Genomic DNA, 15,467 nt, shown 5'->3' on the forward strand with positions numbered 1-15,467 from the left:
TGGACTTCTGCTCAGTTTATCAGGGTGTTTTTCTTTATAGAATCACACTCATTATGCATAATGTGGGCACAAATGAACAAAATAGAACATAAGCCTCTTTTAATTTGCCATGCACTACGGAATTCTAATCATTCTCAAAAGAAGTGAAATATATATACTTCTCTTACTTGAATTAGTTCTGGTTGATGAGAATCCATTGTCGCTCATGTAAAAGAGGTGAACCACTCTACACATCATCCAAAACAAGTCTTTGCAAGCTCTTTGTGGGTATTGACTTGTTTTCCATCCATTCTGACTCTTTTATCGCAGTCTTCATCAATGTAAGCCACTGTGACAGAAAGATTCTTCAAATCACTCTCTTTATATGCATTCAAGAAAAATGTACATAAAGACTGAAACAAAAACATTGAACACAACTAAAAATAAAATCTCACTATCTCGACAATATATATGTCCTGTGACATCTCGATGTTGCCATCTAAATGCCTTCTCTCCTAGGTCAACAATTGTGCTTTTTTAAGGTTCATCATATATATTGAAATGTTGGTTTTTATTTGTCAAAATTTTGAAAAAAACAATAGTTGAGAGAGGATTCTAGATGAAGTGTATTTGCAAGGGCAGAACATTGCTACATCCAGAGCTTTGAAGTCCAGATTACAAGCTATTTTCAGCCTTGGATACTAAAGATTTTCGATCGAAATGGATTTATTCCTTTGGAGATTTAACAAATTCTCTACTAATGTTTGTAAACCAAAAGGAGACCATTCCTTTGGATTCTATTAATAGATATGAAGGACATTATGTCCTTGTTGTAGAGGATCCCGTTCAAATTTAGCGGAAATACACAGGACATTCAGTACCTGATGCCTTGGCTACTTTGCGGCAAACAAGGCAAGTGACGCACACTTGTATGATGGCTCACTTGATGCTTATGATGGCTGATCAACCGATGTGTTTATAAATCGGCAGGGCGGATCTATGAGATCAACCTATATACAAAGAAAAAAGTGTAACTATTTCAAAAAAAAAAAAAGTTGAACCAAGCAGGTAAGTTGAATCCCCAGATCCAACTCTACACGGCAAGCCCTAACTTTATGCAGGTAGAGTAGCCGACGATAAGCGTCATTTTTTAAGAATTAAAGCGGTCATATAAGATCATCTAGCATTTGAATGCAAGCTGACCGAAGTCGTTTTAGAATCGAGTAAATCATGTGCAAGTTCAGAGTTCGACACAAAAAATGAAGATCATATGTTAAATCATTTATCGTTATGTTTGTATACAAAAATCACTGTACTTATCCAGAATTGTGAGTGCATAGCACCAATATAATTGAGTTCTTCAAATCCAAATTAGATAATCAACAAGGGCTGCAAACCATCGTTACAAATACTACAATTTAACTGTAAGCATTGCCACAACATAAACAACAACTCTTCTCGTTCCTTTCTTGAAGTGGACTAACATGCTTCAAGTCAGTTGTCAACTGGGCAAAATCTGTTGTACATTTCAGAAACATAGAGGTTATGACCATTTCAACAATTTAAATTAGTAGATATAACACACTGCATAGATATGTTTTGTCTCTAGGTCTTACATCTCCACACTCACCACTACACCAGATTTAAAAACAAAAGACAAAGCTACCGACACTTATGTTTTGTCTTTTTGTGAGCACGCACACCACGTGTCGTTGAACTCCCCCTATGCGTCGGATCACATTATAAGAAAATAAGAAAATAAGAACCTGTTTCTTCACTCTTTCGTTCTCTCACCAAAATAAGAAAATTACAGCAAATCACTCTCAAAATCTTCATAATATTTGATCGATCCTCAAATCGCTATCTTCAGCAAATCACTCTCTTTATCAAATCTACAATCTCTTCAGGTAATTTCAATTATTTCTTTATCAAATCTACAATTTCTTTATCAAATCTAAGCGATTTCGTCAATGATTAATTCATATAATCTTTAAACATGTAATCAGATTGAAATTAGTTAAACAGAGTAGTATTGTAATCAGGTTGGAAATTAGTGATTCATTGATTTGTCAGCTAGTTTTGCGTTTGGTAATGAAACCTAGAAATCTCTGAATCAACATTGTGATGATATTGCTGAGTATTATTTGTTTCAGTTTTCATGCCATACTCAGTTTTCACTTTTAATAGTTACTTAAATTGAAATTGATATTCTTCTATTTCAGATAGCAAACAATCTACGAATCGGTGAAGAGCACATAGTGGCCCCCTGAAGCATCATTTGTTTAAGATCTACTTCAAGCATACAAACTATTTTGTATATAGGCTGCAGCAGCAGAACTGGAGGCGTTTCTAGGTAATGCGTATCAATTTAACTTCTTGTCACATTGGATCGAGTTTTACGTGTTTTACATTCATCTTAAAGATCGGTCACAGAGATATCCGTTCTTCTCCGTGTGTGGTAAAAGTTTAAGTTTAAGGGCGTGCTACAAAAATTATGCACCGATCCACAATAATGCCGAGGCTTAATATACAAGAGAGTAAAATCAAGTAACCATTTGTTAAGTTGTATATTTCTCCAACTACATTTGTCTCAAAAGCCGACCTGGTTAAACGTTATCTTATTTAATTATGTTTCATTGTTAGGTTAGCAAACAGTGAGACCTCACGTTATTTTGAAATGACTTTAGTTAGATTTATCAGACACTTGAACATTACATTTATTCGGCAATGCATCAATAGTTTAGAGGACCATTGGGTGGCGGGACTTTCGCGCAATCTTTTCTCTCAATTGGTTGATCCAACTGAAAAAAAAAACAGATTATGTTATAGTATACATTATATTAGAAATAACGAACTAGTAATGGAGTTATTAAAGTGGTGGTGTCTACAGAGTATAGAATATGATTCTGATGTATTTAGTTTGATGTGGTTTGCTAAAGATTTTCTAGCTAAAGAGAGTTCATACATCGAACCGTGAGTACCACATGTGACGATAGGATCCAAAGTATATATATATATGATCTGCTAAGAGAACGAGTCACTCGCTCACCACGGTTGTTTGGACTTTGGGCATTATTCTCAAATTTTGAATCAAACTTTACGACCTCCAAACCGTAGCAATGCTCAAATGGGGCCATCACTTCAATTTTGTTCAAACCGAATGTCAGTCACACCTCACACCTCACAAATGGTGACTTGTAGAATTCCTAATGAGTAGCGTGGGAGGGTTATCACCAACTCACCTGTACGCCATTGCCACCCTTAGCATATTATGACCAATTCACATGGTGCCGAGTGTAATATAATAACCTTAGCAAGATGAGTGATACATGAACTTATGAACGTCCTTTCTTCACTATTTCATACTAACACTTCCCATCTATGACTTGCTATATACTAACAAGCAACTCCGTGAAGATCTGCATGATTGCATCGTGCAGATCTCGTTTTTAAATGCCCTGCCAAGTGCCACCCTCTGTACTAATAGGAAGATCCCAAATTTCAGCCATAATTCTTTTCCAAGTGGGTCACTTATTCCTTATACCAGTTAAGGATACGAGATAACCAATACAGTATACTCTGTGCCAATCTTTGATTTGAGCTGTGGAACTAACTGCGAAATATGATTGTATACTTGTACGACAATGAAATTCTAGTATACAGTAGCCTATATATGTATTGTTCAGTTTTCCAAGATTCCATGCTGACAAATGACGAATGTGTGCTACTCCCTTACTCATTTTGTAGATTGAGAAAGACCAGAGAATTTCAGAACTAGCGAATGAAGTGGGGCGATTGCAAATCAAAGATGCAAAGTGTATCGGACAAAATTACTTGCGGTGTTAAAAGATATGGAGCAAAAAAAGCTAAAGCTGTCATTGAAAGCTCAAAGTGTGAGGGTTAGGTTGAAAGATTAATCGTTAGGAGCTAAAAGGGCCTATGTGCAATCTTTACCTTTTGTTCATGGTGTGTGAACTACATTGGCACCATTTGTTCAATATTTTTCAGTTAGTGTTGAAATCTTTGATAGTGTCTTTGGTTATATGGACAAGGGAAAACTAAATTAAAGTTGCTCTAACTTAACTTCGGTTTTTGCAGTGATGCGGTATAACCTAATATGATTGAGGGCTTTCAAGTTTTGTAAAGTTTGGGGGTCCGATGCCGAATCCTACTACCGTGGTCTTCTTCTTTCGAAGTTGTTGATATCATGATGGGCAGTGCTGGTGAGTTGTAAAGTCTTGTACACATTCTAGTGAGATGTTAAGTGATAATGCTAAGAATACGGAATCGGATAATGCTAAGTATTCGGAATCACGGATAATGAATGTGATGTTAGTAAAGTCGTAAAGTAGATTTGATATTGGATACAAACACTAGTTTCTTCACTTTTGAGTTAGTAAATTCTTGTTAGGTTCAAAAGTATGCCAATGGTGAAACATGTATTTCTGAAAAGCTGTGAATTCTTTTGAGAACTTAGACATTATGTATAAAGAATATGGTGTTGGTGAAGCGGGGTTGATCTTTGGAAAGTTATGGTTTAGGATCACTGAGACCCTTCACTCTTGAGTCTTGACATGGTATTTGGGTAAGATTAGGAAACATTTATATAGTTGGTCAAATACAAAAGTGTGGCTGTTGAAAGACTTGAAACATAAATTTCTTATGCATATTACTGGTGCTTGTGGTAGTCACTGTACCAATTATAAAAATATTGTGGACCCTTTTCTTTTCGATACTAATTTACATTTGAACTAGTAGTGTATTTTCTTGGTTGCAATGTGGTAATACACTCTTTAGTCACATGTACATCAACACAATGCTGGCATACACAAATAAAAAAAAACATTATAATCTATTAAATGTATTGCACCTGTATCTGATATCATAACTTTTCTTGATTCCAGGATCATCATCTAGTGATTCCCAAGTTTCTGGAGGTGGAGGTTCTTGTGGTACATATAGTATTTGTTTAGTAATTTTATTTGTTGATAGTTATTCTTTTATATATTCCCACGAATTGAGTGACATATTTTTGCCTTTTCAGTAATTTTATTTTTTATTTTTATTTTATAGTCTCTTCAAAGGGAAAGAAGAAAGTTGAATTTGACTCTGACGGACAGCCTGTTGGAGACGGTTTAAAAGAATTTTCTAGTTTGCTTGGTGGGACAGCAAAGACACATTGTCCTATCTCTTATGAGAGTTTCAAAAATGTGCCTAGTCCAACAAAAAACATAATCTGGAGTAGCGTTGTGGTTAGTCTTCTACTCTTATCCATTATGGTTCTCTCTCTCTTTTTTTAGTGTGAGTCATGCATGGCTTGAAAGACCCTGGATATCTAGTCTAGTGTTGGATACAATTATTTTATCTTAAATGCTGAAACCAGCCCTTTACTCTTAGACTAATTATCACACCTCATGTCTGTTGGTAACTGCTTTTATGTACACACCAAATATGTGGATATTAGTACCTATCATTTCTACATCTATTTTGTTGGTATACATCTATTATTACTACTTATGTAACACCTACGACTTGAGGAAGGTCTATTATTCTACACTAGGGTTTGATAGGTTTTTAAAAAAAAAATTGTTGCTTAGTCTGCACTATAGGTATATAAAGCAATGGGAGAATGGATACCTGCAAAACTCTGTTTTATTTTATTTTATTTCTGATTGGATTATGAAGGTTCTCGTTGTTTTCCCTTGTGTTTTATTCTCCTGCAACAGAAAACTTACATTGCTTATTCTTAGAGAATCAGTAGAGTTTGTTACAAATACAGCTCAGACACAGTTGTACACGCATGAAACACAGGGTTTAGAGTTAGTGTCATAGCACTTGAATTGTCACCCTACAGCATTGGTGGATCTAACAGATACACTTTTAACAAGGTCCTTAGCCATGTCATTTCTGCAGATCTATACTCTGCTTCTATAGAGGATCTTGATCTGGGTTAATTTCTTTGCTTCTTTGAACCAAAAAGAATCGAAACCACTAGTTGACCTTTCTACCATAAGGACACCTACCCGGTCGGCACCCAAAGATATGCAATGACTTTGTCTTTGTCCTTTCTTTAACCTTATACCAAGTGAGACAACCCTTTAAATATCTCAGAATTCTCTTAACAGCTACAAGATGTGTGCTTCTTGGTTGATGCATGAACCGACAAACTTGATTTACTGAACCTAAGATCACGTCTTATCCAAATATTATATTGGAGTGTTCCTACAAGAGATTTGTTGGATCTCTTAGAAGTTCACCTGTTGTGGGTTGTCTAATTTCAAACTTGTGGAGCATGGTGTTGAACATTTTTAGCTCCTTCTATGTTTACTTCCTGAGTACTTCCAGTGCATATTTGGATTGTGTTAAGAACATTTCTTCTTCATGTTTAGAAACCTATGATCCCAAAAAACGATATAACGTCTCTAAATCTTTCATGGCTAACTTTGTACTGAGTTATTCAATGAGTGAGTTACAGAAAGACATTTATGGTACGGAAGAGTTGTTGCACATGCATGATTCATTGCCTAATACCAACTATTGTATATTATCAGAGGTCAAATGATGCTTGTGCCTCATAAGTGTCTCTGATGTTGAACTGGATATATGGTGTTTGGAGGACAAAGTTGACAATTTATGGACCCAATTGTATAACACTCATCTGCATTGCTTGTCAAACTTACCTACTCACATAAAGAGTTATTCATTTTCAACTATTATTAAGCCAATGCGGATCTGATCTTTTAACTGGAGATTCCCCTCTCGTGTAAAAATCACCTGAATAACTCTGAGAGTACTTATTTTAACTGGGTGCTGTGGTTTCTGAGAGTACTTCTTTTACACTTTCTTCTTGATCAAGTTGTGGTAGTAGTACTGATCGATCTCAAGTAGTTTCTTTGATATGTTGAACAGTACAATCTATGGCTAATTATGAACTGCAAATGGGCTGCATTCAATTCTTTCCATCCTTGTTTGGTCTACCAATTGCTTTACCATAATAAAAAGTACTAGTAACATTTATGGGCATCCTTGTTGCATGTAAACTGTTTTGATTCTTATGGACTTTTTGGTTCAATGGAAAATTTTATTGGATGAAAATTGTGATAGGACTTAATTCTTACTAGAATATTGTTTGTTAAGTGCAAAAAGACTTAAATAAAGCAATTGGGGGGTTGAGGTTGGTTTGTATCTGTCATGTTTTGTATGTTGATAGTATTTGTTGTCACTAGTGTTTTGTTCTTTCAAGCTCAGGCATTTAAAGAGTTTTGTTTTTAAAGAAACATCTTATTATCTGTTTCAGGTTCTACTGAGTTTCCATTAATGAATACACAACAAGAGGCGGGAAGTCGAGGATGGAGAATTCCACCAAGATCTGATGTATCTTAAAAGCAATTGGTACTAGAAGAATACACTATTTTCTGTTTTGTTTCTATGGATGGATATCCTGAACTTTTTAGGAACTTAGTACGATTTAACGACTAAATGTTTTGGTTGAGTTTTCTGTTTTGAGTTTTGGTTGAGTTTCTATGGATGGAATATCCTCAACTTGAATATGTTATGAGAATCGTGGTAGTGTTAGTGGGTTGTAAAAGTACTAAAAGAAACTGCGATGGTTTGTTAGTAGGAGCCGAAAGTAACTTCTTGATGGGAACCTTTAGCTGTTGTTATTAATTTTGAGTTTGAGTAGGCTATAAAATTGTTTCCATTAGTCATTTGATGATGGATGAGGATTTGGGCTTTGTCTATTCTGCACACTTCAAAAGGCACAAGTATCATTTTATTACCGATGCTATTAATGCTCTGAGAATTGTAGGGGCATTTTTGGCCCCGATTCATCCTTTTTAAAAATAAATGAAAATAAAAGACACTTGTCAAGTGTTGTAGAAAAAAGACGCAAAAAAAACGGGTCACCAAACGACACCCAAAAGTGTCTTTTTTTTTTAAAAACGACATCCAAAAGTGTTTTTTTTTTCAACAGATATGGTGTAGTGCACACACCAATTTGGTGGTGATAACGATGAGATATGTACATATTAAAATGTATGGCGTGTGTGTATGCGTATGCGTGCGTGTGTGTGTATGACACCCTAAACCGACACCAACACAAACCAGCCAGTGCCCTTTTTTCCTTAAAAATGAGAGTTTTCATCACGGTCAGGATCGCTCATTGATCATAATGACCGGACCAATAAATCTTTAGATTGTGAAGGGTGAAACAAGGTAATTTTTAGTGACGACAAAACCAGAAAAGAAGTAAAAGCACAACACTTGCGAGTAAAGCCTCCATTTATACAGAAAAATTGCCAATTAAAATAGATAAAGACAAAAGTGAACAATCAAGTCGTCCAAAAGTTACCTCAGGTTGGTAGCAACTCAAAAATGAGATTGTTATCTGAGATTTCATTTCCTGGTCATGTTAAAGTGTTAAACCATACACACAACCATTAAATTGTGTATACATATGAATAAAGAAACTAAAAAAAAAAACATGAAAGAATAAAACTAAACTGAGGAAAACAAAAAGTACCATGCATTGTGAAATACGATATAGCTACCAAGCCACTAAAGAACACCATCCCTAATGAGCAAAGTACGTCAACTCTCAACCGGTATGTAAACTTGAAATCAACATCAATTGAAGGCTCCTTCACCAAATCATTCAAGAGTGTTAATACTGAATGACATTCGCGACGATCCAAAACACGCAGTAGAAGCGATTACGAAGAGTGTAAAGTATGATGCCCTCCAAACTTACTTGATACACAATACAGTCCCACAATTGCATAGATGTTTCCAGCAAGTTCATCTACTCGTTGCCTAAGTAGCTCATCCTTTTTAAGAATATCTCAACTGGTTCAGAGCAAAAATTAGTAGCTGAATAAGTAACTTTAAACAACCATGAAAAGAAAATAAAACTAATAAGTAGGAAAAGAAACTACTTATGCGACTGAGAAATGCTTAAAAGCAAGACTTGGGATATACAACATTTGCCGTAAGTTTGGAGGTAGAAGAATACTTATGCGAGCTGCGGAAGTGCACCTTGATAATGGCACATATAACTGGCAATGGCTAAAAACTTCAGTTCGAAGATTGATGCCCACAAACTTCACAGATTGTCCTTGTGATTTATTTTTAGTCATGGAATAAGCCAAATGGATCGGAAATTGTCTTCTTGTCCACTTTGTCCACTATAACAAAATGACATATAACGTGAAAATAAACTCACATGTAAATATTTATAATGCAGTGTTAAATAATATTATTTATGTTAAGTTCTTCAATTCAATTATATGGCCACTTTGTCCTATTTTCTAAATCAAGCTTCGGACATTGTTTACTACAATGGTATACCTTATTACGCATGTCATAGACATAAGCTTCCAAAGCATTCTTTTTGTCTTTGGTTCGTTTCCATAATTTGATCCTGCTGCACCAACCTAAGCTCTTTATCATGAGCTTCTAAGACTTAGGCTTTTGTCATTCCACTATATCTGATCCTCGTGAGCAGGTACCTCGATCCTCCTAGAGTGCTTGCTCTTCCTCATTTCATCGGCCGCACATGGTAATTCTGACAATGAAGTTCGAGGATGTAATCGGTTTGATTCAGGCGAGCATTTTGAACTTGACAAACAATAATATTAAGAATTAAGGGTATACAAAGTTTAAAGCAAGACAACGGTAGAATAAAAGCGCTGGACAATATTAATAGCGAAAGTTCAATTAAATTCTTACGAAAGCACCAAGCGGCGATAGAAGAGGCGAAGGAATGTTATCCGTTAATTTGAACAATTATGAAAGATAAAATAAATAAATAATAGACATAATTGCAATGCAAGAAAACAATGTTGTACATATAGTAACCCATGAGGTAACTAAAGTAACACCTAGAAGCCATGAGGTGGGTGAAGAATGGAAACCTATCTTGTGGGGAATATAAATCGTCTTTATTGGCGGGTGCATTGAAGCTTTCCCTTATCCACATTTGGTTGGTTGGATTGCTTTAATACATAAGAAGGAAAAAAGAATTAATAATAAAGTGAGTGCAAATAGATCGACTTGTTGAATAAGTAAATGTAAACAACCATGAAAATAAAATAAAACTAATAATAAGGAAAAGAAACTACGTATGCACTGACCTGACAAATGCTTAAAGTAAAACTTCAGGGTATACGACATTTGTAGTAAGCTTTTCAGCATTTGGAGGTAAAAGAATACTTATGCGGGCTGCGGAAGTGCACCTGGATAATGCCACATATAACTGGCCATGGCTGAAAACTTCAGTTCGAAGATCGATTCCCACAAACTTCACGGATTGTCCTTATGATTTATTTATAGTCATGGAATAAGCCAAACAAATAGGAAATTGTCTTCTTGTCATATTGAAAGGAAAATCTGAAGAGGATGGTGACAAAGAGATCCTTGGAATAAATACACGGTTACCTGATTTTTCACCTATAAGAATTCTGGCCCAGATAACGTGTGGTTGACATTGCAACACCATCAAGCGAGTCCTGTTGCATAACCTATCTCAGGGGGCAATATTAGCGCAACAACATTATTGGACAACCCTCTTTTAGATTGAGTCGAAATGGTGGCGGAACCCGTGGGATCAAACGAGTTTAGGTACTCATTTGGATCTTGATTAATATTTCTAGGATTATTTGCATCCGCCTCATCCAACTTGTCGTGACCGCGGAAAAGTCCTAGTTTCTCACGGGAACATCACGTAAAAAAGCTTTGCATTAATGGCATTGACATCATCATTCCTCATGAGAAAGAATTGTCCGCTTAGTTAAATAGTCGGGTGACAAAGTAGAAGTATCATCAAATTAGGATAAGTAGCAGAAATCAGGTCACGAAGATGTGTGCAATGATGGATTGTTGAGGATAGCTCAATAACCGCCGAGGATCGTTTCAACCCTGATGACATAAAATGTGAAATAGAATATTATGAGAATTCTAATAGAGGAATATTATAAATTAGGACATGAATGTTCGTACCTTTGTTAAGAACTCTGCAAAAAGTAAATTCTCATAAGTGCCACGCTCTAATCGCATGTTCTGTACCAGGGTGAGAACATTGACGTGATTCAAAGAAAAGAGCATCGCAAGGAAGCCGCGAACAATTTGCTCTCGGGACCTACGGGTATAGCGGGTGGCATTGGCGGAAGTCACCACCAAGAACAATAGTGATTCCCCGAATGGGTTGTCATTGTCTCGAATATCGCGAAGTGTCGCGATCAACGACTTCAAAACGAGACTTTTTTGCATCGGGACCTCATCCCATATGATTAGGTTAGCTTGTCTGAATAAATCAGCTTGTGGTGAACGCTTACTGAACCCACATACAGAGTTATCCATAATATCTAATGAGATGCAAAAGGTTGAGTGAGCAGTCCGACCACCTGCCAATAGTAAAGAAGCTATTCCGGATGAAGCCACCATAATAGCAATGTGTCCTTGAGTACGACACGTAGCAGCAATGGTGTTGTAAACAAAAGTTTTTCCTGTGCCGGCTGCTCCATTCAAGAAAAATAGTCGTCCGCTGTTGTGAGCTACTGAATTTGTCACTTCACTATATGCAAAGTGTTGCTCAGCATTTAAGTGGATGGCATTGGCATGTGCCTCTTCATTGTGTGGGTCAAACTAAAATTGCCTTTGCTCCCATATAAGTCTGTTCCCAACAACCAAGCTCCAATTTCTAATTGGGAGCGGCATTGTAGGAAAATGAGCAAGAGTTCGACCACCTGACTCGTAGAGAATATCATTTAAGAGAAATAAGCCATAATTTTGTACCTGGTCATCTGTAGGATGAGGAATGAAGAACATGGTTTGAAGCTTGTATGGGAGGTCATCACAAATGCTTTTCACAAAATTCATTCCATAAGGCTTCGAGGTTGCACGGTTTGCTCCGTGAGAATAGTACAGAAAAGTCGACGAAGTTGATACCCAGTTTGCATGATTGCAGCCTCTTGTAAACATTGCACCCATTCGCTCTCGTCTTCAAGAAGTCCATGCATAACACACGTTTCTTTGAAAGTACGAAGCGGAGGACCATTTCCAATTCTCTTTAGATCATCAAAGGACTGCAGACCTTTTACAACAGTTAGAAGTAACCGCAAATAAAACCGCTCACCAAAGTTAGGACTTGCAAAGTACATTATGCCAATAGCAGGTGCTTGAGTCCTTTTTGTCCATCTATGCCACCTTTTACTCCAAACATAATGTTCTGGAAATTCTTGATATGTAAGCCCTCGTGCATCAGGATCTTAAGCACACCGCTCAAAAAATGCAGTTAGAGTTGACTTTTGTTGCTGAGCCCTTAAGAGAATAGTATCCGTTGATTCATTAGGATTGTAAACTACTCGGTGCATTCCAGGGAGATGAAGTGCCAATCTCACAACAGCCGGCTTCTCTTGGTGAAGAGAAAACCCGAACAACCTCCAAACCGCTTCAGGTGGCCCGATATATCGTGCATCTAAATATTGTTGTATCTCATCCAAGTCATTGAACACCATTGTTGTCCTGTCGTGTCCTTTGAATATGTACTTGTGAATGTATTTGACCTGGCGTATCCGGCACAAACCCGACATTAATATGGCAATCGAACATCTTAGAAAGATAAGGATTGTATGGAACAACATCTCTATTATCAACTTCATGCCCTCTAACATTATATTTCTTGCCAGTGTCACGACGACGTTAGATAGGATATCTAGTATTATCCATGGTCGTAACATTTTCGAAAGCACGGGGATATTGACTTTTGCAACTCCTATTTACCATACATGGACAACTTGGATTTTTTAAGCCACATGGCCCATGAACCATACATTTGATAACAGTGCGAAACAATTCAGGTTCAGTATTTGGATCAGGAAATTCAGCACAAACAATGCGGTCAACCTGAGCAGGCACACGAATCTTATCTTGATGTCGAAGATATATAAGCTGGGCGTGCATATGTGGTAGACCACGTTTCTGAAATTCAATTGTGTAAACATGTGCAACAGCAATACCAAGCACACCTTTGTCTCTGATCTCTCTCATTAAGGCTCTTCGCTTTAGTTCAAACACACGGGCTACCACTTCCGGTCGATCAAGTAGCGGTTTCGTTCTTCTGCAAGGCCTTAATAACTTCCTCCCAATGTGGGTTCGCAGTCATGGTGAGGAATATATCTGGATGGTTGTTGAACCGAGTTATAGCCATTGAGTCCTGGAATATCTCAAACATATGCCTTGGACTGCCGGCGATATGATCTTTGGTAGAACTGGCGCCTTCCAACTTGATCCGGATTTAAGGTTTCTCTTTGGGACATCGGTGAGATTTTGATATAATTGACATGAAGTACATCTTGCCTAAATCTGTAGTACCGTAATCTCATTACGTTAGGTGGCAGCCCCCATGCATCAACTAAAATTCTGAAATAGTTTTTCCCTCGCAAAATAGAAGACTATTCGTTTGGCTGAAACAGCCAGATAAGAATAGAAGTCCATCTGTGTGAGGCGGTCGGCGATGGTGGTTGAAGTTGAGGGGTCGAAGCATACTCGGATCGGTGACCACCCAAGCTCTCCACGAGGAAACATTAACACATAGTGCAAAGGTAAGTATCTTTGGATGACATTCACGATATTAACAAATTCATTTCCCCCTTTAAGATAAATCACATGTCTCGCATCTTGTCCGCTCCTTTGCCATTTCGGGTAAAATAACCGCAATTTCATCAGCTGATGGCAAGTTGTAGCGGCGTCTGTCAGTGGCCGCACTGTAATGTAAATAAGCATGGATGTTGAGATTTTCATCATTCCCAATAGAAGCCGATCTAAGAACCTCATATGCATGTAGGAAAGTGCCAGAGAAACGGTTATATTGGAGCATAGTTTCGTGCAGGATTCTAAGAACATCTACATCCAGATTAGGATTCCGAAGCTGCCGAATATCCAATGTTGCACTTGGATCATAAATATAGAGTTGAGAGTATGTTGCCTGTTTGCCTGGATCGGGAATAAGAGCTCCTGTTCGGTGCCGTAGTTCTCCATGTATAGTGAAAGGTAGTGGACCTCGACCAACAAAGACACGTTCATCAGCACCTAGACTTGTAAATGCAAACGCCTGATTGTATTGTCTTCTGTACTTTCGAAAAGACTTTGACTTGCGATCATCTCCCTCGTACAAAGCTTTGAGGGCAGCATGCAATGGAGGCATTTGTATTTTTCCTTGCAAACAGCAAGTCCCAAACCGAGGATTTGCTAGTGATGATCTACTCAACCGTTCGTCTTTCCAATGAAATGCATGGCAGAAAGGACACTGAACATTCATTTCCCCTAAAGAGTGACGTCCTTGTTCAATTGGACGGTTAAGAACATTAGAAGGAAGTACATCATCTTCATCGTTTGTCATGTCATCATTTCCATCATATTGTTGTTGTCTACATAATAGCGAATGTGTCAGCAAAGTAGATGAAGGTTAACGCGTCAGCAAATTAGACGAAAATGCAAATAATGATCAATGTTTCGATAAGAACAGGCGTATACCCTACATTTTGGTGATGTGATGTTGAAGGACCATTTGATGTTGTTGGATGTGGTATCGCAGGAAGAAATGATGAGGTTGAAGACTCGGGGGGGGGCATACGCTGTAGAGAATACATGTAAGAGTTGACTGTAAAAGTCAAGATCATACAGGTAACAAATAATTGCCTATTTAAATACCTTGCATTTTGATGACCCATTACAGAATCAGTCTGAGCACGTGATGGGAGGACATTTGTAAATAGCCTTACAGGATTAAGATGTCCCACAACTCGTTGAAGAGATTCAGAGGAAGTGAGTAACTCGAATCCAGGAATAGGTGTAATAGGGCTATGGTGAGTTGGGCGTCTCACAACTTGAGGAGGAGTACGTAGATTTGGAGGAATGATATTTTGTGAGGACCCGGGCAACTGCTGGAAACCGAGTAAGACTGGTGCGGTAGATTGTGCGAACAAACAACGCGAGTTATTGTTTTGTTTAAGGTTTTTTTCTTGTTCCCTTCTAGCATGTTGTGCCATCATTCTTTTTGTTAATATCTATAGCAAAGGAAACAATATGAAAATCTATATAATAATAGCTATAAATGTGTTGGAGTAGTGACAACAATTTGAAATTTCAAAAATAAAATCAATAAAAAAAACAAGATAGAAAGTAAGAGTTCTATAGTAATAATACAGTTTGGTGGAGAAATAATTGTAGGCGATGGTAGAATAAAACACATCGACAATATTAATAATATGGGAAGTTCAATTCGAAGCTGACCTGAGCACCAGACGACGGTTGAAGAGAGGGAGGAATGTCAGCTGTTGGGCGCTGAACAATTAAGAAATATAAAATAAACAAATAAATAATAGACTTAATTGCAATCACGAGGTGACTGAAGTAAGACCTGGAAGGCACGAGGTGGCTGAAGATTCAACCTATCTTGAGGGGGAATGTAAAATACGTCTTTTGGTTTG

At 37.4% G+C, this 15,467-nt stretch overlaps 1 protein-coding gene and 2 long non-coding RNA genes across 4 annotated transcripts; 1 reads left to right on the plus strand and 2 right to left on the minus strand.

The window, feature by feature from the left end:
• Positions 1-1,735: 1,735 nt before the first annotated feature.
• LOC147525450 (uncharacterized) lies at positions 1,736-7,627 on the plus strand. 2 transcript variants are annotated; one of them, XR_015198149.1, is made up of 7 exons: positions 1,736-1,886; positions 2,202-2,332; positions 3,727-3,945; positions 4,078-4,202; positions 4,884-4,931; positions 5,053-5,231; positions 7,277-7,627. It is a non-coding gene; the product is annotated as an uncharacterized LOC147525450 (long non-coding RNA). The 2 variants fall into 2 exon arrangements; XR_015198148.1 differs by having other exon boundaries at positions 4,884-4,916.
• Positions 7,628-8,131: 504 nt separating this feature from the next.
• LOC147525451 (uncharacterized) lies at positions 8,132-8,820 on the minus strand. Its single transcript, XR_015198156.1, has 3 exons — positions 8,732-8,820; positions 8,504-8,621; positions 8,132-8,383 (listed from the first exon to the last, which is right to left on the minus strand). It is a non-coding gene; the product is annotated as an uncharacterized LOC147525451 (long non-coding RNA).
• A 2,136-nt stretch (positions 8,821-10,956) lies between these two features.
• Positions 10,957-12,137, minus strand: LOC147525452 (uncharacterized). Its single transcript, XM_086579462.1, has 3 exons — positions 11,903-12,137; positions 11,633-11,780; positions 10,957-11,551 (listed from the first exon to the last, which is right to left on the minus strand). The coding sequence occupies exons 1-3, from the start codon at positions 12,135-12,137 to the stop codon at positions 10,957-10,959; spliced, it is 978 nt and encodes a 325-aa protein (XP_086435588.1).
• Positions 12,138-15,467: the final 3,330 nt, after the last annotated feature.

Source organism: Coptis chinensis, chromosome 1, assembly GCF_015680905.1.
Source record: "Coptis chinensis isolate HL-2020 chromosome 1, ASM1568090v1, whole genome shotgun sequence".
Classification (NCBI taxonomy): Eukaryota; Viridiplantae; Streptophyta; class Magnoliopsida; order Ranunculales; family Ranunculaceae; genus Coptis; species Coptis chinensis.

Coding starts and splice junctions, on each gene's coding strand:
- LOC147525452 (XM_086579462.1), bottom strand. CDS start 12,137: ATGTACTTTGCAAGTCCTAACTTTGGTGAGCGGTTTTATTTGCGGTTA. Junction 11,781..11,902: donor TCAACTTCGTCGACTTTTCT/GTACTATTCTCA, acceptor CTCATCCTACAG/ATGACCAGGTACAAAATTAT. Junction 11,552..11,632: donor AGACTTATATGGGAGCAAAG/GCAATTTTAGTT, acceptor CTTTGCATATAG/TGAAGTGACAAATTCAGTAG.